The sequence below is a fragment of the Nicotiana tabacum genome, chromosome 5, assembly GCF_000715075.1.
Source record: "Nicotiana tabacum cultivar K326 chromosome 5, ASM71507v2, whole genome shotgun sequence".
NCBI lineage: Eukaryota > Viridiplantae > Streptophyta > Magnoliopsida > Solanales > Solanaceae > Nicotiana > Nicotiana tabacum.
In genome coordinates this window covers 90,877,261-90,897,985 of record NC_134084.1, presented here as the reverse complement: position 1 = coordinate 90,897,985, position 20,725 = coordinate 90,877,261, and the positions used below count along the sequence as shown (strand labels likewise).

Genomic DNA, 20,725 nt, shown 5'->3' with positions numbered 1-20,725 from the left:
ACAATATCTTGCATATTATTACAGTATACCATAACAATATATTTGTATACTATAATGGTATACTGTTGTAGTATAACTATATACTCCTATAGTATATTAGTATACTGTAGCGGTATACTATTAAGTAACTGTGTTTTTCTTCGATTATTACAATATACCGTTGCAGTATATTGTAAACTATAATAGTATACTGTTGCAGTATATCTATATACTCCTACAACATATTGTATACCGTAGCGGTATACTATTGGATAGCTGTGTTCTTCCATTTTCAGCTGAAAATTTCGATCTCAATCACCTCAAATCAGCTCCAAATGCTATCAAATTTCACTATGAACTTCAAGAAGGTACTATAAGCAATATTTAATAGCACCTACTTTGAATCAAACAAGAAATCTTCAAAAATAAAATTGAGCTTCAAGCCCGACAATGGTGGATATTCAAATACACATAAAAATTTAGACTTGAGAAGCTTACTCGAAGATACTACAAGCAATATTTTATACCACCCACAACGAATCAAACAATAAATTTTCAAAAAAAAATTAAATCCTGGAGCTTCAAGCTCAACAATGGAGATACACACATTATATAAAAAATAAAAAGAACAAATATGTAATATAAGACGTACATACATACAGAAAAAGTAAAAAGAAAATAATTGTATAATTAAGTGAAATTGATCTATATGAATAACATAAAACACAAAAAAACATTCAATATAGAGAGAAAAAAGAGGAGTAATATAGGTCGTTTCACCTTCCTTTCTTGTTTAAATGTTGTTCGTAAATAATTTTATAGATAATAAGTGATAATTAATATTTAGCAGTTCAAGTAAATGTTATTAACAAATAGTAGTATTAATTGATGTAAGCAATAGTAATATTTATTAGAGCCTTTTGGTCTTATATGCAAGTATTGTCGCTTTTATTCATATTTAAATCCTAGTCATAGGAGATATTATTTATTCTGTGTATATATACACAAATCGCTACCATAACCGAGATGGTTAATTTGATAAGCCAAATCACAGATCTTCCTAATGTGACTTGGATCCGATATCAAGAAATCATGTGGGACGGGCAAATAGTATTGATTGCATAGGTATTTAAGGGTAAATAGTTTGGGTTTGGATAATTAAGGGTAAATAGTTTGGGTTTAATGGATATAAAGTGAGATTTTCTCAAAGAAAAAGGGTAACAAGGACACCCGGAACAAAAATTTATACATAAAAGTAATACTGATAAACTTAAAAAATACTCGTAAGTCTAAAAAATGGAGTGATAAGTGAAGACTCCTAAAACGGAAGGGAATTGAGAAAATTCGAATCAATAATATAATTTTTCATGTCAAACTCCTAAATATCAGGCAAAATAATTAACTGATCATTTATAAATTAGGAAAATAATTAAATAATAATTTCTATATATTAGGAAAATAACTTAAACAACTATTTTATCCAATGTGAAAAATATTTTTAAAAAATAATAAAGACGAACGATATTTCCCTAAGGGTCTTTTAATATAGTATAGATAAAATAATAATCCCGAGTATCAAACATAAAAAGGGATAGTGGAAAAAATTCCTATAATTGTAAGACACTATTGAAAAGGAGAGGTAACTGTCTTAACTGTTTCTATTTTGCATCCGGGGTCAATTCATAATTTTACAAAAATAGTGGGGTCCCAGTGACAACGATATGAGAAAATAGACACCGTATAAGGACCTCGTCATCGGTGATCTCTTCGAACAACTTTGCAGAAAAAGAGAAAAAACGAGGAAGCGGTGAACAGAATCAGAGTGCCGGCACCGGCGGCTTTTCCGATTTGTCTTCGCCGGCGATTTTCTTCTAGCTTTGGTGATTCCGCAAACTAATTAGTGTAACAGAGGTAAAGTTTCCTTATGACTTTTTCTTTCCAATGATTGCCCTTTATATCTTGAACTCAACACATTTGATAACTCAAAGAGCTTCTAATGCTAGAAAAAAGTTATTTACATTAATATTGGACTGACACGGGTGTAAATTGAGCAACATGCACAGTGAACAATTCACACAGCAGAATAAGCTGATTCCGACTTGCTTTTGTGATTAAGGCGTAGTTTGTACATGTTTGAAAACGGTGAGAAATATTTGATTGTTGTTTATTTTGCATTTTCTGAAATGTATAGTTTTCCTTATAGATCATATAGAGTTATGGTGGTTCTGTTCAGTGGCAGAGCCAAGAATTTTAACAAGGGGATTCAAAAATTTCGAACTTGCGACCTAAATTAAGTCGAGAGAATTCAAAAGTGTACATATATATGAAAAAATTACTTATTTTTTCCTTTTTGCGTAGTATAATTATTGAGCGAAGGAGATCCTATTGAACCCCCTTCTTTGGCTGTTGCTCTGCCACTCGTTATGTTTATGTGTCTCTTCTCGGTATCCCTGGAATAGTTATTACTTCCAAGTTAATTATTTTAAAAAGATTGTTACATTTGATTCTCTTTGTGTTATGCTATACATAACACAAAGCAAGTACCTTATGAAGTTATGATAATATAAAGGAATACCTAACATTCTACAAGGAGATACCTGTCTAAATGAAGCTATAGGCTGAAAGAATATTGCGAAGATGTAGTGTTTCTGAGAGATATCTAGAAGCTATTCTTGTTCTAGTAGTCTACGGTTTGTAATGGAGTTAAGTTCAAATTACTCCAATGAGGTGTACTTTATCTGCTGGGTTACAGTCGGGCATTTGCAAAAGGTTTCTAATCTACCCTTGTGTGATTCCTGTTGAAGCATGCCTCCCATAGAGATCACTTCTAGATGAACGAAACATTGTATTTTAATTTAACATATTATACGAGCTTCACCTATCATATCTTTGTTGACATGGACAAGTTCTTGCCTATCTCAAAAAATGTGTTTAAGGTTCTCTTCATGCCCCTCAACACCTTGCCCAAAATTAAGACATCCTAGCTCTGCCGTAACTTATGGTTTAAGTTTTTATATTGGAGGAGTGATTTTATGAGGTGAATAATGAGTGTTCGTTGCTCCCTGGGGTCTGCTGAAGCTTCATACCACTTGGCAGCTTAGCATATTTTAAAGGGAATGATTTAGGCTCATGGAATTTCTCTTTCTTCTGTTACTTTGCCTGCTCTCTCCTTGCATAGCTCCGAAGCGTTACTCGCCATCTTGCTGCAAACTTTAGTATCAACAAAATGTCCTTTTGACTTATTGCCTCTCCATATTTGTCTTTCAATGCCTTTACATGTTCCTCTATTCGTTTCTCTGCAATTCATCAACATACTGGAGTTTCCTTCCGTGCATCTCTTTTCCTGACATCCATCTTTCTTATTATCCAACTTGCTGTAGCTCTTTCCACTGCTTTATGTAGAACTCATACTATATTCAACAAGATATAAAGAAAGGTCCATACGCTACCACATAACTACGCTGAATATAATCCGTATTCAAGTTCTCCTTAGCAAAAGAGTAATCTGCATGCAAAGCTTCAGACATAGTCCATATCTTACAACTGGTTTTTCATGAATGAAATTGATTTGTGTGACGACCCGGTCGATCATCTTAAGAATTTATGCCCCGATCCCCTATTAACTTCTTTCCCCGAGTTTATTTGTACTATTTTAATTTGTCGGGATGTTCGGTTTTGAGTTTTGGAGAGTTATGAGACACTTAGTCCCTAAATGAGAGCTTAAGTGTTGGAAAGTTGGCCGTAGTCGGACAGTGTGAAGACGGCATCAGAATGGAAATCCGATGGTTCCGTTAGCTTCGTTGGGTGATTTCGGGGTTAGGAGCGTGTTCGGATTGTGTTTCGGAGGTCCATAGCTAATTTTGGCTTGAAATGCCGAAAGTTGAATTTTTGAAGTTTCCGGTCCGATAGTGTGATTTTGATCCGAGGGTCGGAATGGAATTCCGGAAGTTTGAGTAGCTATGTAGTGTTGAATGTGACGTGTGTGCAAAATTTCAGGTCATTCAGACGAGGTTTGATAGACTTTTTGATCAAAAGCGTATTTTTAGAGTTTTTGGAATTCTTAGGCTTGAATCCGATGAAAAATGAGTGTTTTGATGTTGTTTTGAGCTCTCCGAAGGTTGGAACAAGTTTGAATGATGTTTTAGGGTTGGTTGGCAGGTTTGGTTGAGGTCTCGGGGGCCTCAGGTGTGTTTCGGATGCTCAACGGATCATTTTAAGTTGTAAAAAAAATTGTGTTGCAGAGGAATTTTACTCTTCGCGTTCGCGAGTGGGCCCTCGCGTTCGCGAAGAGTCAGTTGAGGAAGGTGAAAATTAAGCCTTCGCGTTCGCGAGGAAGGCACCTCGTTCGCGAAGTGCTAAGTGTTTGTACATCGCGTTCGCGTGGGTGGTGTCGCGTTTGCATATAAGAAAATGAGCGGCTGAGTTTCAGTAGATTTAATGCATCGCGTTCGCGATAGGTGGAACGCGATCGCGAAGGCCTGTCTGTGCAAAGCATCGCGTTCGCGAGGTATTGGCCGCGATCGCGTAAGAGGAAAAATAGTCAAAGTCATTTTGTGCTTCGCGAATGCGAGGGTTTGACCGCTTTCGCGAAGAAGGAATTACCTGGGTAGATATAAGATTTCAAAAATCGAGGGTTTAGCCATTTTTATCAAAACTTAAGCTTAGGAGCTCGGATTTGAGCGTGATTTTGAGGGATTTTCAGAGATATCGATTGGGTAACGATTCTAGACTCCTTTTTGCTTGTAACCCATTAATCTAAACATGAATTCATCCTTTAATTTCGAAATTTGTATGAAAATTGGGGAAAAGTTCTTTGACCAAGAAATTGAGTTTTGATTGGGGATTTGACATCGGATTTGGATAATTTTGGTATGGTTAGACTCGTGAGAGTGTGTGGATTCTGAAACTATAAATTTTATCCGATTCCGAGATGTGGGCCCGAGGGGCATTTTGGTCATTTTACATAATTTCGCCTATTAGCTTAGAATTTAATTGTAGAATCAGTTACTTGAAGTGTTATTTACATTATGCAATTGAATTGAATAGAATTGGGCCATTTGGAGTCGAGTACTCGTGGCAAGAGCGTGGTTTCGGGTTGATTTTGAGCCGGTTCGAGGTAAGTCGCTTGCCTAACCTTGTGTGGGGGACCTTCCCCTTAGGATATGATATATTTAATAATTGAAATGCCTTGTACGTGAGGTGACGAGTGCGTACTTGAGCTAATTGTTGAAAATCCGTTTTTTCTTTAAGTATTTCAATTGAGTTCCTTTTTCCTGTTTTATTCCACTTGCGAATTTAGCCTGTTGTTAGTTTAGAAAAGCATGTTTAGATGACTTAATTGCCTATTTGCTTAAACTGCCTTAATTGCATTACGTGAAGCATGTTAGGCTAGAATTATCTGTTTACTTAGTACGAAATTTAGCATTTATTGAGTATTCTTGTGTTGCTACTGTGTGTTTTTAATTTGGGACTACGGGACGGCATCCCGGGAGATCCCCTGTACGTATTTATGATCTGAACTGAGGTGCGGAATACCAAGAGATCCCTGGCACGTATATTGAGGATACCAAGAGATCCTCGGGATACCAAGAGATCCCTAGCATATATTGAGGATACCAAGAGATCCCTAGCATATATTGAGGATACCAAGAGATCCCTTTTGTATATATAAAGGATACCTAAAGATCCTCGGGATACCAAGAGATCCCCCGTTATCATCCTTGTTATGACTAGTACTTCCTTGTGCTTTGCCTTTATCCCTGTTTCCGTTATTGTACCCTTATTATCTTGTATAGATTCTTACTGTAGATTCTCAATTTTACTGCTTATCTTATCCGGTTATTTTTATATTTATTTAATCTTAGTAGGGCCCTGACCTTCCTCGTCACTACCCGACCGAGGTTAGCTTGGCACTTACTGAGTACCGCTGTAGTGTACTCATGCCCTTTCTGCGCATGTTTTTCATGTGCAGATCCAGGTGCCGCTACTCAAGCCTACCATCCTTGAGGGAGGCGACTACTCTAGAGACTTCGAGGTACATCTGGCGCGTCCGCAGACCGAGAAGTCCCTCTCTATTCCTGCTTTTTAGTACTTAGCCCTTCTGTATTTTCTGTTCTTGTTAGACATTCCGGAGTTAGAGCTATGTAGTACTTCTTAGCTTGTGATTCGTGGGTTTCCGGGTCTTGGATTTATGTTTTGGTATTGAGAGTTAAATACGGTGTAAGCCGAGCGGCACATTTAAACACTGTTATTACTTTATTACTGTTTTAAATTGTTTTACTTCCGCAAATTTTGGTTTTCTTCCGCAATTTAGGCTTACCTAGTCGTAGAGACTAGGTGCCATTACGATGGTTCACGGAGGGCGAACTGGGGTCGTGACAATTTGTGCTTGGGGGTCAAGAGAATGCCATAGCAAACTACGGTCTTGCGTCTACTTTAATCCATGTGGTTGATCAGGTGGTCATCATATCCTTGACTTGTGAACCATAACTGTACTGGAACTTCTGAAGAGACATGATTACTTCTGCCGTGCAATTTAACAGCAGTAATTGTAGGATACGAGATTGACTAGAAAAGTATTTCTCACAATTTGATTTTGTAGTCACCTCTCTCTCGTTTTCTTTCCCTTTGCAGTAGAACATAGGAAAAATTGAAGTTACACAGATGGAATTAAAATCCTGTCTCTGGTACCATGCAGAGAAAAGAGAGATGTTTTGGAAATATTTCAGCTTGATTGTGCCATCAAGCTAATAACAGTTTAAACATTGATGTACAGTATTTTCCTAAAATAGAAGGAATTTACTGAGTACATAATTACAAGCAAAGCATCTTCTTAATTGACCCTAACTGATAATGAATCTCCCTAATTGATATTGCGATATATCATATAACTACGATATTCTTAACATGTATGTTCACGTGCATTTAGATATTTCTCCTCAAACTCTACTACCTGCATTTTGCTGTGGTTTTGCTTGATGCCATAGTGTTGTGTCTTTTGTATGTGTATTACTAGCTTCTCTGTGTATTCGTTTAAATTTACCTTTTAGGGTGTTTTGGTGACTACATCCTAATTATCTAGAAGTTACATATCTTATCAGGTGATATCAATTGTAGTGGATTTTTCCTTTACCGGGGCTTGTCAACAGGAATTGCGTCGAGTTTCTGCTGAGCGTATTTGGCATTGGAAGATTGAAAAATGTCTAGTGGGGAGGTTAAGAAAGTCTCACGTGAAGATATACAACTGGTAAGCATCGAGCTACAATCATAACATTGGCTTTCCCATTTTTTTCTGTATGAATCATTTTAGGATGCCTGAATCAAATGGAAAGAGATAGAGCACACATTTTTCTTTGAGCATATAGAGCACGTACTTGATTGAGTTGTGAATAATTTGATAATCTTTATATATAATTTTTGATACTTACCACTCTCTAAGTTACTTCAAGGCAAAAGATACTTCACTCCCACAAGAATTGTTGCCTAACTCTGTAAAACAAGAATGTATATTTCAATTAAAGCAAATACCAGAATATGCAAGCAAGGCTGTTATTTGGAACAAGCAAGATTGTTGTTTGAAAATTGTCTTCCTTTAATTTAGCCTGATTCCCAGTTTTGTCCATTTATTTTGTGTTACCTTTAATTGTGGTCATAGGTTAGGTGACAGATCATCACTGCTAGAGTCTATATTTAGAACCATAACATCTAGCTTATTTATCGGTCTCCAGTAGTTATATGAGTCACAGAGCATTAGGGAGGAAAAAGGAACTATGGAGTTCTCTTTCCTGTTTGAAGGGTTATATATTGAAGGGTTATATTCAGAGGCGGAACTAGGATTTGAAGTTTGTGGGTTCTAACTTGACACCGAATCCATAGCATGTTTTAGTTACTGGGTTCACAATTATATATTAATACAAATTTAATAGATTTTCTAATACAAATAAAGGGTCTACGCAAAAGCTAGTGGGTTCGGCCGAACCCATAAAGAATACCCTACCTCCGCCCCTGGTTAAATTAGATTATCATAGAGGAGAATACTGTAATATTCTTATGGACCTGTATGCTATTTCACATGTTGTCCAAGTTCCATGGGGAATTATCATAAAGAACAGCATTACAATCTTCTGGTGGACCTTCTAGGAAATGGGCTTCTTGGGTCTGATATGGTTCATTCTTACTAATAATGACTTGGAGTTCAAATTTAGTTCTTTCGTATTTTAAAATTGCTTGCATTGCACAAGCTTTACTCTCCTAACACTGACCTTCTTTGATTTCAGGTGCAAAATCTCATAGAAAGATGTTTACAGCTTTACATGAACCAGAAGGAAGTTGTTAACACCCTCTTACATCAGGCAAAGATTGAGCCTGATTTCACCGAACTTGGTGCATACTCTCTATCATAACATATGAAAAATATAAGCAAATATCACCATAATACACGTTGTGTACAACCTTTGCTCTACAGGCCAAGCAGCTAGGAAGAAGTGTAACGAACGAGAGTTGTTGAAACTAGCATATTGGAAGATCAATCGGCCAAAATAACCATGAGCGGCTACGATGTTATAAGTTTCTTCCTCTTGACCGAATCTGTAACCTTCATTAGCAGATTCATTTTCTGTGGTTTCCCTGATCAAACTAGAAGTTACCAAGGAACCATGCATAGCACTGAATAGGGAGCCGCCGAATACACCAGCTACGCCTAACATGTGAAATGGGTGCATAAGGATGTTGTGCTCAGCCTGGAATACAATCATGAAATTGAAAGTACCAGAGATTCCTAGAGGCATACCATCAGAAAAACTTCCTTGACCAATTGGGTAGATCAAGAAAACTGCGGATGAGAGTGAGAATAGAAAGGAAGCTGGGAGGAAGAATGGAGTATAGCATTACCTCTAGAGTACAACCCGGACAATCGCTGTTGAAGCTCTACCCTCCTTTGGATATCAGGAAGGAGAGGTTGCTCTAATTCCGGAACGAGGACCTCGCCGCCCGCATTGATCAATATCAATAAGAATAGCAATCATTTCCCTTTTTATGGAAGGCGTTTCCTCCCTACTTATATTTCGGAGAAGTATTAGTTACCTATCGAAAATCAAATATTTAAGCTTAATTCTGATAGAGATGAAAATATCTGAGATTATTTGTAGAATTTCTTTCAGACTCTGCTTGGCCTTTCTTATCTCAAGTATCTGGTTGTGATCTATGTGCTCCATGTGTGTCTACTGGAAGATATTTGACATCCTGATCTCTTTTCCAGTTTGGCAAAAGCTTGAAGAAGAAAACCAGGAGTTTTTCAGGGCTTATTATTTGAGGTTGATAGTGAAGGATCAAATTCAGAAATTCAATGACTTACTTCAGAGACAGGTCGAGGCAATGCAGATGTATGCAACTGGATCCGTCCCCATTTCTAATGGATCTCAGATTCAACCAGGTAAGACATGAATATCATAGATCCCTATTGGTCTTCTTGGAAATAATTTTCTGCTATCATTCTTCTTTTCCATAGTGAAATTTGTCATAGATCCCCACCCTTTTCTAGTTTTCAGCTTCCTTGCTTTAATTTTTCATACAATTGCCCTATTATGATTCTGGGTTGGATAGTCAAAGGAAAGGTCTGAGGCTTTTGAAGTGGAAGATGAAATGTAAATCATATGGATAGTTGTGGGAAGGATTTTATCAGAAAAAACATCCGAGAGGGATCTGTCTTTGGGCGCTGTGGTTGTGTTTTCAATATGAGACTGTGGGCATTTGTCAAAGTTGGTGATATGATAAAATTAGTTTCTGGATCTTCATATGTGAAATTGAGTAAAAGTTTGATAGAAATAGAGGGAGCTATAAATGAAATTTTGGCTTTCTCCACAGCATCATATTAGCAGTCTCAAAATCTTTCCTTGCAAAATCTTTGGATATGTATCCAATGTTTTCCATCTGGAAGTTAATGAAGTTGATAGATCCTTCAATCACCTGAATACATTATTGACATCCCATCTTATTAGGACAACATTACTGATCTTTGGACTTACGGTTAAGTGATAATGTACATTTCTAGGCTTTTACAGTTTTAGTTCTTATATTCACAAGTACTTTAACTTGATGCCCTTGGGTTTGTTTCCAAATTTAAAAACTGTTGAATGATAAAGGAATGAGACATTTTTAGGAGTGTTCAGCTTGATTATCCCTCAAGATATTGGGCCTTAAGTAAGATATTGGGTCTTAAGTAACATTTACTTAGACCAAAATGTGAAAAGATATTACGGGCATAAATCTTCTTAATTGATACATACTATTTTCATATCTAGCCCGGATGGTTTTGGTTCGGTTGTTAGGACACAACAGGGTATGTATGGATAGGTTCTCCACGAGTTCGAACTCTACCATCGGCAAAAAGCCTAGTATTTAAGAGGGACCATGGTAGAGGGATGGACCCATACTCCCCAAGTTTCAACCTGTGAGCCAACTGAGATTGCGCGAACTAACTCATAAGAGATTACTTGGTTATAAAAAAAAAAAAGAAACTAATAAAAACTTTTAACTAATATATACTTACAAATATTTCAAACGAGCCCCTCAAGATGCAGTTTATATATCATTCACTCCTTGTCGCTGGTGTGATTAATTTTGGAGCCTCGAAGTGATTTGTAAGGTTATCCAGTAGTTGGTCATTTGAAGCGATGAAGCTGTGGCAATACATACTGGCTTAATCATAAAATGGCAATCTACTGCTATCTGCTTCTTTTGTGAAACACGAAATGTGAAGCAATACTTTGTGCTGCTTATTTGTTAAAAGTCAGTTTTGGTACTTCACCACTTTGACATTCCAAATGTAGAAAAATCTGGTTTAACCATTTAAATTAAACTCACATGTGGCTAAAGTCATGAGTAAATATTCTGTTTCCGCGCTTTATCTGCTACCACATCTTGCTCCCCCTCCAATGGAGAAAAATGGAAAGAAAAAAAATAAGAAAAGGGAACCCCATCACCTGTAATGGTGTATTTGGTATTAATCATGTATATTGGGTAAGTTCCTGCATTTGATTGACTAGCATTATACAAAATCGAAAGACAGATTTTTTGATGAACATTATAAAGCAGGTTGTGCTGTTAGTTACAATAAATTCACTTGTGATAACTCTTGTTGGACATATGGCTAAGCGCAAAGGTAGGGAATAGCCCATCATCAAGCTCCACACTTTTATTATGGATTGTAAAGAAAGCTGTCTACCTGATTAGGAAGTGTATATGGAAATTTTTTCTTTTATCTTATTGTTTTATGAAGTATAATTCTAACAAGGATTGTTAATAGCAACTTGTCACGACCTAAAATCTCACCTGTTGTGATGACGCCTATCGTGGTACTAAGCAAGCCTCAACTCAACATCTCAACACAGAAGAACTTTTTAAATAAAGGCGAAAGCAGTTAATATTAAATAAAACTTTTTAGAACAGAATATAACTCCAAAAGTACTAAACAATCTATCCCCAAAACCCGGTGTCACTGAGTGCATGAGCATCTAAATGATAATAACATCCGACTGATAAAACACTGTCTGAAAATATAGAACAGTACAATATGAAAGGAAAGGAGAGTCAAGGTCAGCGAACGCCATACAACTACCTCAATAGTTTCCTGAGTCTGACTCCTCAATCAACAACCGCCGTGACCAGAAGTGCCTGGATCTGTACACGAGGTACAGGGGGTAACGTGAGTACACCAACTCAGTAAGTAACAGAAATAAATAAGGAACTGAGAAGTAGTGACAGGCTATACAATAGAGTTATCTCAATAACTTTCAAATAGGATTAGGCATACTTTCGATTGCAGTAATTTAGGCCCAAACAGTAATTTCATATCAAATTTGACTGAGCAGTAAATAATATCCTTCAATAATTTTCAAAACAGTGATATATGGCAACTACGATGCAACAATAATGTAGCCAATGCTTTCTCTCAGAATAACAGTCACTCTGTCCTCCCATTCACTCCAACCTCACAGTCACTCATTCCTCCCAATCACTCGGCACTCGCACTCAGCAGTCGCACTCAGTAGGTACCTGCGCTCACTGGGGGTGTACAGACTCCGGAGGGGCTCCTACAGCCCACGCGCTATAACAAACCACCTCGTGGCATCAATCACTCAGGCCCTCGGCCTCACTCAATCATAAATCAATAACAACATGCTGCGGCGTGCAACCCGATCCCATAAATATCCTCATAGATCAGGCCCTCGACCTCACTCAATCATAAACCTCTCAAGCCACTCGGGCTATCAGTAAAACGAGATGCTTAGCCCAAAACAACATTTCATATGTTTCAAAAACAGAGTAATAAAGACTGAATTATGAAATCAGTAAGTATAGCATGACTGAATATAGATTTTCAATCAGAACAGTGAGGGGATAATAAGTAAAAGACCCCTAAGGGTCCAAACAGTTCTGGCACAAGGCCCAAACTTGGCATTCAACCCCATTTATAGAAACTCTTTCCAAAACACATAAGTATCATATAGTTTCAGTCAAATACACAACTTTATAGTTGCTACATGACGGACCAAGTCACAATCCCTAACGGTGTACGCCCACGCGCCCGTCACCTAGCATGTGCGTCACCTCCAAAATAGTCATACGACACAATGTCCTGGGTTTCATACCCTCAGGATCAAATTTATAACTGTTACTTACCTCAATTCGAGCAAAATCCTACTCCGCAATGCCTTTTCCTCTCAAATCGACCTCCGAATGCCTCGAATCTAGCCACAATAATTCGATTCAATCAATAAAAATTATAGGAATTAATTCCATATGAAATTCTACATTTTTCACTAAAAATCCGAAATTGCACTAAATATTCGCCTGTGGGGGCCACGTCTCGGAACCCGAAAACAATCACGGAATATGAACCCCCATCCAACCACGAGTCGAACCATACAAATTTTACCAAAATCCGACAAAAATTCGGCCTCCAAATCATCAATCTTATTTTCAAATCTTTAGGCTCAAATTCCCGATTTACACCTCAAAAACATGTAATCTAGCCGAGATATTCAATGATAATTCAATAATATTGACTAACAAGGATCACAAGGGACTTACCTCAAGAATTTCCGTGATTTCTCGCTCAAAATTGCCCAAAACCCGAGCTTGGCAGTAAAAAAATATGACCAAAAACTGGACTGCTGGACTTAAAACTGTCCAGAATTGTCGTGTTTGTTGTTCACGCTACTGTACACGGATATTGTTCACGCTACTGTATACGGCTACTGTACACGCAGGTGCGGTCATTGTTCACACGTGCGAAAAATGCAGAAGTTGCCCAGAAAATTTCTGCAGTTAAATTCAAGTCCGAATTGATCCGTTAACCTTCCGAAATCCACCCGAGGCCCTCGGGACCTCAACAAAATACACCAACAAGTCCTAAAACATCATACGAACTTAGTCGAAACCTCAAATCACATCAAATAATGCTAAAACCGCGAATCACACCCCAATTCAAGCCTAATGAACTAAGAGCGTCCAACTTCTATATTCGATGCAAAAACCTATCAAATCAAGTCCGATTGACTTCAAATTTTGCACACAAGTCATAAATGATATAACGAAGCTATGAAAATTTTCAGAACTAGATTCCGCCCCCGATATCAAAATGTCAACCCCCAGGTCAAACTTCCAAACTTAAATATCTTATTTTTGCCATTTCAAGCCTATTTTAGCTATGGACCTCGAAATAAATATTCGGACACACTCCTAAGCCCGAAATCACCATACGGAGCTATTGGAATCATCAAGAAAATCTATTTCGGGGTCGTTTACACAAATTTCACCTTCCGATCAATTTATCCAACTTAAGCTTTCTTCTCGAAGACTAAGTGTCTCAATTCATTTCAAAACCTCACCGGACCCGAACCAATTACCCCGGCGAGTCATATATCAACTCTAAAGCATGAATTTAGTAGTAAATAGGGAAAAAAGGACTGTACTATTCAAAACGACCGGCCGGGTCGTTACATCCTCCCCCTCTAATACAAACGTTCGTCCTCGAACGGGTCTAGACAAATACCTGGAGTCTCAAATAGGTGTGGATATTTGCTCCGCATCTCCTGTTCAGTCTCCCAAGTAGCCTCTCCGACTGGCTGGTCTCTCCACTGCACTTTCACTGAAGCTATGTTCTTTGACCTCAACTTTCGAACCTACCGATCTAAGATTGCCACTGGCTCTACATCACAAGTCAAATTACCATCCAATTGAACTGTACTGAAATCCAAAACATGGGACGGATCCCCAATATAATTCCGGAGCATAGATACATGAAATACTGGATGAACACCCAATAGGCTAGGTGGCAAAGCAAGTTCATAGGCCACCTCTCCGATCCTTTTAAGTATTTCAAAAGGTCCAATATACCTAGGACTCAACTTGCCCTTCTTCCCGAATCTCATAACGCCCTTCATAGGCGAAACCTTTAGCAGAACCTTCTCCCCAACCATGTAAGACACATCACGGACCTTCCTGTCGGCATAACTCTTCTGTCTGGACTGGGCCGTGCGAAGCCGCTCCTGAATTAATTTAGCCTTGTCCAAGGCATCCTGAACCAAGTCAGTACCCAATAGCCTAGCCTCACCCGGCTCAAACCAACCCACCGGAGACCGACACCGTCTCCCATGTAAAGCCTCAAACGGAGCCATCTGAATGCTGGTAGCTGTTATTATAAACAAACTCCGCTAGCGGTAGGAACTGATCCCAAGAACCCCAAAATCAACGACACAAGCACGTAGCATATCCTCCAATATCTGAATAGTGCGCTCGGACTGCCCGTCCGTCTGAGGGTGAAATGATGTACTTAGTTGTACCTAGCTCTCGCTGCACTGCCCTCCAAAATTGTGATGTAAATTGTGTGCCCCTATCTGAAATAATAGACACTGGCACACCATGAAGGCGAACAATCTCGCGGATATAGATTTCCGCTAACCGCTCCGAAGAATAAGTAGTGCCAACTGGAATAAAATGTGCGGACTTGTAGCCCGTTTGGCCAAGCTGCAAAAATCAGCCTATTTTGAGAAGTGCTTTTTTTCAAAAGTGCTTTTCTCAAAAGTACTTTTGGTGAGAAGCAGTTTGTGTTTGGCTAATTAGTTTGAAAAGCATTTCTGAGCAGCAATTAGTGTTTGGCCAAACTTTAAAAAACTGCTTCTAAGTGTATTTTTCTCAAAAGTGCTTCTCAAAAAAGTGCTTTTGGAGAGAAGCTACTTTTTTCTGCTTCTCCAAAACTGCTTCTGCTTCTCCTCAAAAGCACTTTTTTCCCTTCCAGAAGCTTGGCCAAACACCTCAAATTGAGGCCAAAAGTGCTTTTGGCAAAAAAAAGCACTTTTGGCCAAAAATAAGCTTGGCCAAACAGGCTATTGGTCAATCTATCCACAATCACCCAGATGACATCAAATTTCCTTGAAGTCCGTGGAAGCCCCACTACAAAGTTCATGGTAATACGCTCCCACTTCCACTCTGGAATATCAAGTCTCTGAAGTAGTCCGCCCGGTCTCTGATGCTCATACTTTACCTGTTGACAATTTAAACACCGAGCTACAAACCCAACTATGTCTTTCTTCATTTTTTCTCCACCAATAATGCTGCCTCAAATCCTGGTACATCTTTGTGGCACCCGGATGAATAGAATACCGCGAACGGTGGGCTTCTTCAAGAATCAATTCACGTAACCCATCTACATTTGGAACACAAATTCGACCCTGCATCCTTAACACACCATCATCTCCGATACTAACATCCTTGGCATCGCCGTGCTGAACTGTGTCCTTCAAGACTAGTAAATGGGGATCATTGTACTGGCTCTCTCTGATGCAGTCATATAAGAAAGACCGAGAAACCACACAAGCTAGAACCCGACTAGGCTCCGAAATATCTAATCTCACGAACTGATTGGCTAAGGCCTGAAGCTCCAATGCTAATAGCCTCTCTGCTACCGACAGATATGCTAAACTGCCCAAACTCTCTGCCTTTCGACTCAATGCATCGGCAACGACATTGGTCTTTCCCGGATGATACAAAATAGTGATCATAATCCTTAAGTAACTCTAACCACCTCCGCTGTCGTAAATTGAGATCCTTCTGTTTGAACAGATGTTGTAGACTCCGATGGTCAGTATAGACCTCACAATGGACACCATACAAATAATGCCGCCAAATCTTCAAGGCATGAACAATAACTGCTAATTCAAGGTCGTGAACAGGATAATTCTTCTCATGCACTTTCAGCTGTCTGGACGCGGAGGCAATCACCCTACCGTCTTGCATCAACACCGCTCCGAGATCAGTACGTGATGCATCACAATACACGGTATAAGAACCGGAACCTGTAGGCAAAACCAATACTGTAGCAGTAGTCAAAGCTGTCTTGAGCTTTTGGAAGCTCTCCTCACACTCCTCGGACCATCTGAACGGCGCACCCTTCTAGGTCAATCTGGTCATAGGTGCAACAATAGAAGAGAAACCCTGTACAAATCGGCGATAATACCCTGCCAAGCCAAGAAAACTCTGAATCTCTGTAGTTGAGGATGGCCTAGGCCAACTCTGAACTGCCTCTATCTTCTTCGGATCCACCTTGATTCCTTCACTAGACACTAGGTGTCCCAAGAATGCCACAGAACTAAGCCAGAACTTACACTTACAGAATTTGGCATAAAGTTTCTCCTCCCTTAGCCTCTGTAATACAATACCCAAGTGTTGTGCATGTTACTCATGGCTACGTGAGTCCACCAGGATATCATCAATAAATACCACAACAAATAAATCAAGATACGACTGGAATACACTATTCATCAAGTGCATAAATGATGCTGGGGCATTGGTCAGCCCAAAAGACATTACAAGAAATTCATAGTGGCCATAACGAGTCCTGAATGTCGTCTTTAGAATATCTGAATCCCGAATTTTCAACTGATGATAGCCAGACCGCAAATCAATTTTTGAAAATACCTTAGCACCCTGTAGCTAATCAAATAGGTCATCAATACGAGGCAATGGGTACCTGTTCTTCACTGTAACCTTGTTCAGCTGTCGATAATCAATACACATGCGCATGGAGCCATCTTTCTTCCTTGCAAACAAGACCGGAGCACCCCACGGTGATATACTGGGCCGAATGAAACCCTTATCAAGCAACTCTTGTAGTTCTTTTAATTCTTTCAATTCTGTTGGGGCCATACGATATGGTGGAATAGAAATGGGCTGAGTGCCCGGTACCAAATCAATACCGAAATTAATATCTCTGTCTGGTGGCATACCCGACAAATCTGTAGGAAACACATCCAGGAAGTCTCAGACTACTGGTACAGAATCAATAGTAGGAGTGTCCACATCAACATCTCTTATAAAAGCCAAATATGATAGATATCCCTTCCCAACCATTCGTTGGGCCTTTAAGTAAGAAATTGCTCTGTTTGGAACATATTCTAGAGAACCTTTCCACTCGACCTTGGAAAATCCCGGCATCTCCAACGTCACAGTTTTTGCATGACAGTCTAGGATAGCATGACATGGAGACAACCAATCCATATCCAAAATCACATCAAAATCAACCATACTGAGTAACAGGAGATCAACTCTGGTCTCTAGTTCCCCAATAGTTACCACACACGACCGATACACATGGTCCACAATAATAGTATCGCCCACTGGTGTAGATACACGAACAAATAAAGTTAAGGACTCACGGGGCATATCCAGATAACTAGCAAAATAAAATGAAACATATGAATACGTGGAACCAGGGTCAAATAATATAGAAGCTTCCCTGTGGCACACTGAGACAATACTTGTGATCACTGCATCGAGGCAATGGCATCTGGTCTGGCAGGAAGGGCATAGAATCGGGCCTGACCGCCACCTGATCGGCCTCCCTCTTTAGAGCGACCTCTAGCTGACTGGGCTCCACCCCGAGCTGGCTGGACGGGTGGTGAATCAACTGGTGCTGGAGTCTTAGTCTGACTCCTCTGCTGCACTAGAAGTTTGAAGGACATCTAATGAGAGTTCAAATGGTGCTTGGTTGAGAACATCATGTTTACTGCTCTTGTTTCGGGAAGACAAACTCCAGTCTTGGATAAACGAACTATCCACTTCTGTTTTCCTTTTGGATTGTTTGCTTTAGTTTCATGTCAAACTTGAGAGACGTATCATATTTGTATTATTTTAGCTTTCCCTTTTTATGTTTGTCCGGATTCAACATGGATTGTACATCGCAACGCGAAATTAAACACGTCCTATACATTTGTATACCTATTTTATTGTTTAACGATGCGTAATTTCATCATATTGACAGTACCACAGAACCCAACATGGGAAGCAACAGAGCATGCTGGGCAAAATGTACAGCTTGAGAACATGCACCAGACTATTAATGGCAATTCACCTCATATTTACACAAATGGTGCATCCCCAGTCCAATCATATGTGCAAGCTGCTATCGATGTTTCTGCTCATGCAAGAAGATTTGATGTATCACCAAGCATGCTATTGTCTCAAAGCTCAAACCTCGGAATGATGCAAGGACCAAATGATGGGATGATCAAATCAGTTGGTTATTCAGGCGACTCGTGCTTCCTATATGGTAGTGACAGCAATGTCCTGGAGGCTCGTCCTGGAATTGGGGATCCATCTGTTCCACCTTTCAGCAATGTAGGGTCAAATTCACAAGCTCTGAATGGAAACGGCTTGGGTGCTGATACTTCTTCCTTTGGTTTCTTGGGACAGATTCCTCGAAACTTCAGTTTGTCGGACTTAACAGCTGATTTTACTAACAGTTCTGGTTTGTGCCTGTCTTCTCTTCTGGATTAATATCTTGCTCACTTTTACATTGTTTATATGTTTTGACTTTCTGTTCTATACAGATATTCTAGAGGGCTACTCTGGATCAGCGTTCCTTGCAACAGATACTAGCAATTTTTTGGACCCTCAGGGTAGGGCAGAACATCAAGGTAGTTGTGTGGCATGTAACATTGAATTCTTCAGCTTAGTGTACCAGTACTTATATCTGTTCCTATTTTTTGGCAGACATTAACGGGTTGGATAATATATCAGAAGGCTTGAGTTATGAAGATTTTTCTAGTGATTGAAGGACCATTCAGATTACCATCTTTCAGGTTTAGGGTATAATTTATTCGAATATTCTAGCTTAACATCCTTAGCAAAACAAGTTGTGGTTTTGACTGTTTTCTATTTTTCTCTATGTTAATAAATTGGTTTAGCACCTAGGACTATGTTTTTACTTTTTTGGGTATGGCTTCATTCTGTAGGTCCAATTGCTTGTAGATAAAGTTTTGAAGTGCTTCGACGTCTTTTGGAGTATTGATTCCTGTGGCTCTTGGACAAGTAAGAAATGATATAAGCAAATATATTCTTGAAACGAAAAGGAGAGAAATCACCCGAAACAGGGCTACTGTTCACGTCCAGTTTTGGGAAGTTCCAGATAGCAAAATCTGATCTTCACCGTTCAAATCAAAGAACAGGATATTGAGAATCTCCGGTCCAAATTTGAGTACGATCAAACGGTTAACGAATCAAGAATCGCTACAAGAAGAGGACAGCCTGGAGCAAAATTTTATGGAGCAAAGAACAATGTCTTCTTCTCCCTCAAGTCACCAAAAATAGCCACCTCTCAATTTGAGAACACAAGAACTAAGTTGGTCATATATATATATAGTGGCTTTACGGCAAAGTGGGTTAAGTCCAAAAGATATTTTGTTTAGGGATTTCCTAATTTTATATATTATCCGCCCTAAACAAGAATTACTTACAAATTATATATATACATTCCATTATTAGTGCCTTAAGTTAGGGGATTTAGTTACACCATTTTTCTTTTTTTCAATTCTCTCCTCTTTCCCTATTCTCTCTCTCTCTATATACACAATCCATTACTAGTGCCTTAAATTAGGGAATTTAGTTACATCATTTTCTTTTTTTATTAAAGTAGAAAAATATTGAAAAATGTTGTTTTTCAACTGCGTTTTAAAGGTCATTTCAACTGATTTTCATGGTTTTTGTAAGCTCTTTAGACTGTTTCCGAGCAGATTTTTGCGGCTGTTGATGGATAGTTTTGGGCTTGGTTTTAGGTGTAAAAGTGTGCGATTTGTTGACTATTTTCTGGGTTTAAAAGTGGTTTAAGTGGCTGAACACGTAAGTCGAAATTAAGTAAAATGTTCAATGCCTCTATCTCCGTCGATGTAGCACCGACAACATCAATAAAAATTCGATAGTGATAGATTTGTATGGTACGACAACATACAAATTAAAAATAAATTTTCGTACAAATTTGATACATATACAATAATATATAAACTAAAATAAATTTTATACAAGTAATTATATATTATACAACATATTTCCAATTTATCTATAATTTTCATACATTATTTTTACTCAGTTAAATACATCTACAACATCATACAACTTAAATACAATTTTCATACAAAATTTATACAATATGTCTTTTGTATGTATTTTGTATCTGATTTATATTTTTTGTATGTGGTGTGTTCTTCTTCCTCTCTAAAATTCCAATCAAAGCTTTCTCTCTTTATACAATTTTGATACATATCAACAACTTTATGTAAAAAGATAATATTTATTACTTAAATACAAATTTCATACAATAATTCATACAGTATACAACTATTTTCAACTTCATACAACATTCAAATAACGAAAATATATAACTACAACATAATACAACTAAAATACAATTTAC

General features: G+C 38.4%; 1 protein-coding gene across 5 annotated transcripts; it reads left to right on the top strand.

Annotated features, from left to right (window-relative positions):
* Positions 1-1,748: 1,748 nt before the first annotated feature.
* On the top strand, positions 1,749-19,794 carry LOC107805798 (uncharacterized). 5 transcript variants are annotated; one of them, XM_075253793.1, is made up of 10 exons: positions 1,749-1,890; positions 5,026-5,095; positions 5,951-6,013; positions 7,080-7,225; positions 8,256-8,361; positions 9,236-9,409; positions 18,299-18,784; positions 18,867-18,953; positions 19,030-19,125; positions 19,272-19,794. In XM_075253793.1, the coding sequence occupies exons 4-9, from the start codon at positions 7,178-7,180 to the stop codon at positions 19,089-19,091; spliced, it is 963 nt and encodes a 320-aa protein (XP_075109894.1). In that variant the 5' UTR covers positions 1,749-1,890; positions 5,026-5,095; positions 5,951-6,013; positions 7,080-7,177; the 3' UTR covers positions 19,092-19,125; positions 19,272-19,794. The 5 variants fall into 5 exon arrangements, with proteins under 5 accessions (XP_075109894.1, XP_075109893.1, XP_075109895.1 ...); XM_075253792.1 differs by lacking the exon at positions 5,026-5,095; XM_075253794.1 differs by lacking the exon at positions 5,951-6,013.
* The last annotated feature ends 931 nt before the right edge of the window (positions 19,795-20,725 follow it).

What these genes read in the sequence shown, in the direction of transcription:
- LOC107805798 (XM_075253791.1), top strand. Translation starts at nt 7,178, where the DNA reads ATGTCTAGTGGGGAGGTTAAGAAAGTCTCACGTGAAGATATACAACTG. An exon ending in CACGTGAAGATATACAACTG is followed by an intron (nt 7,226 to 8,255) that starts GTAAGCATCGAG and finishes CTTTGATTTCAG; the next exon opens with GTGCAAAATCTCATAGAAAG. An exon ending in GCCTGATTTCACCGAACTTG is followed by an intron (nt 8,362 to 9,235) that starts GTGCATACTCTC and finishes TCTCTTTTCCAG; the next exon opens with TTTGGCAAAAGCTTGAAGAA.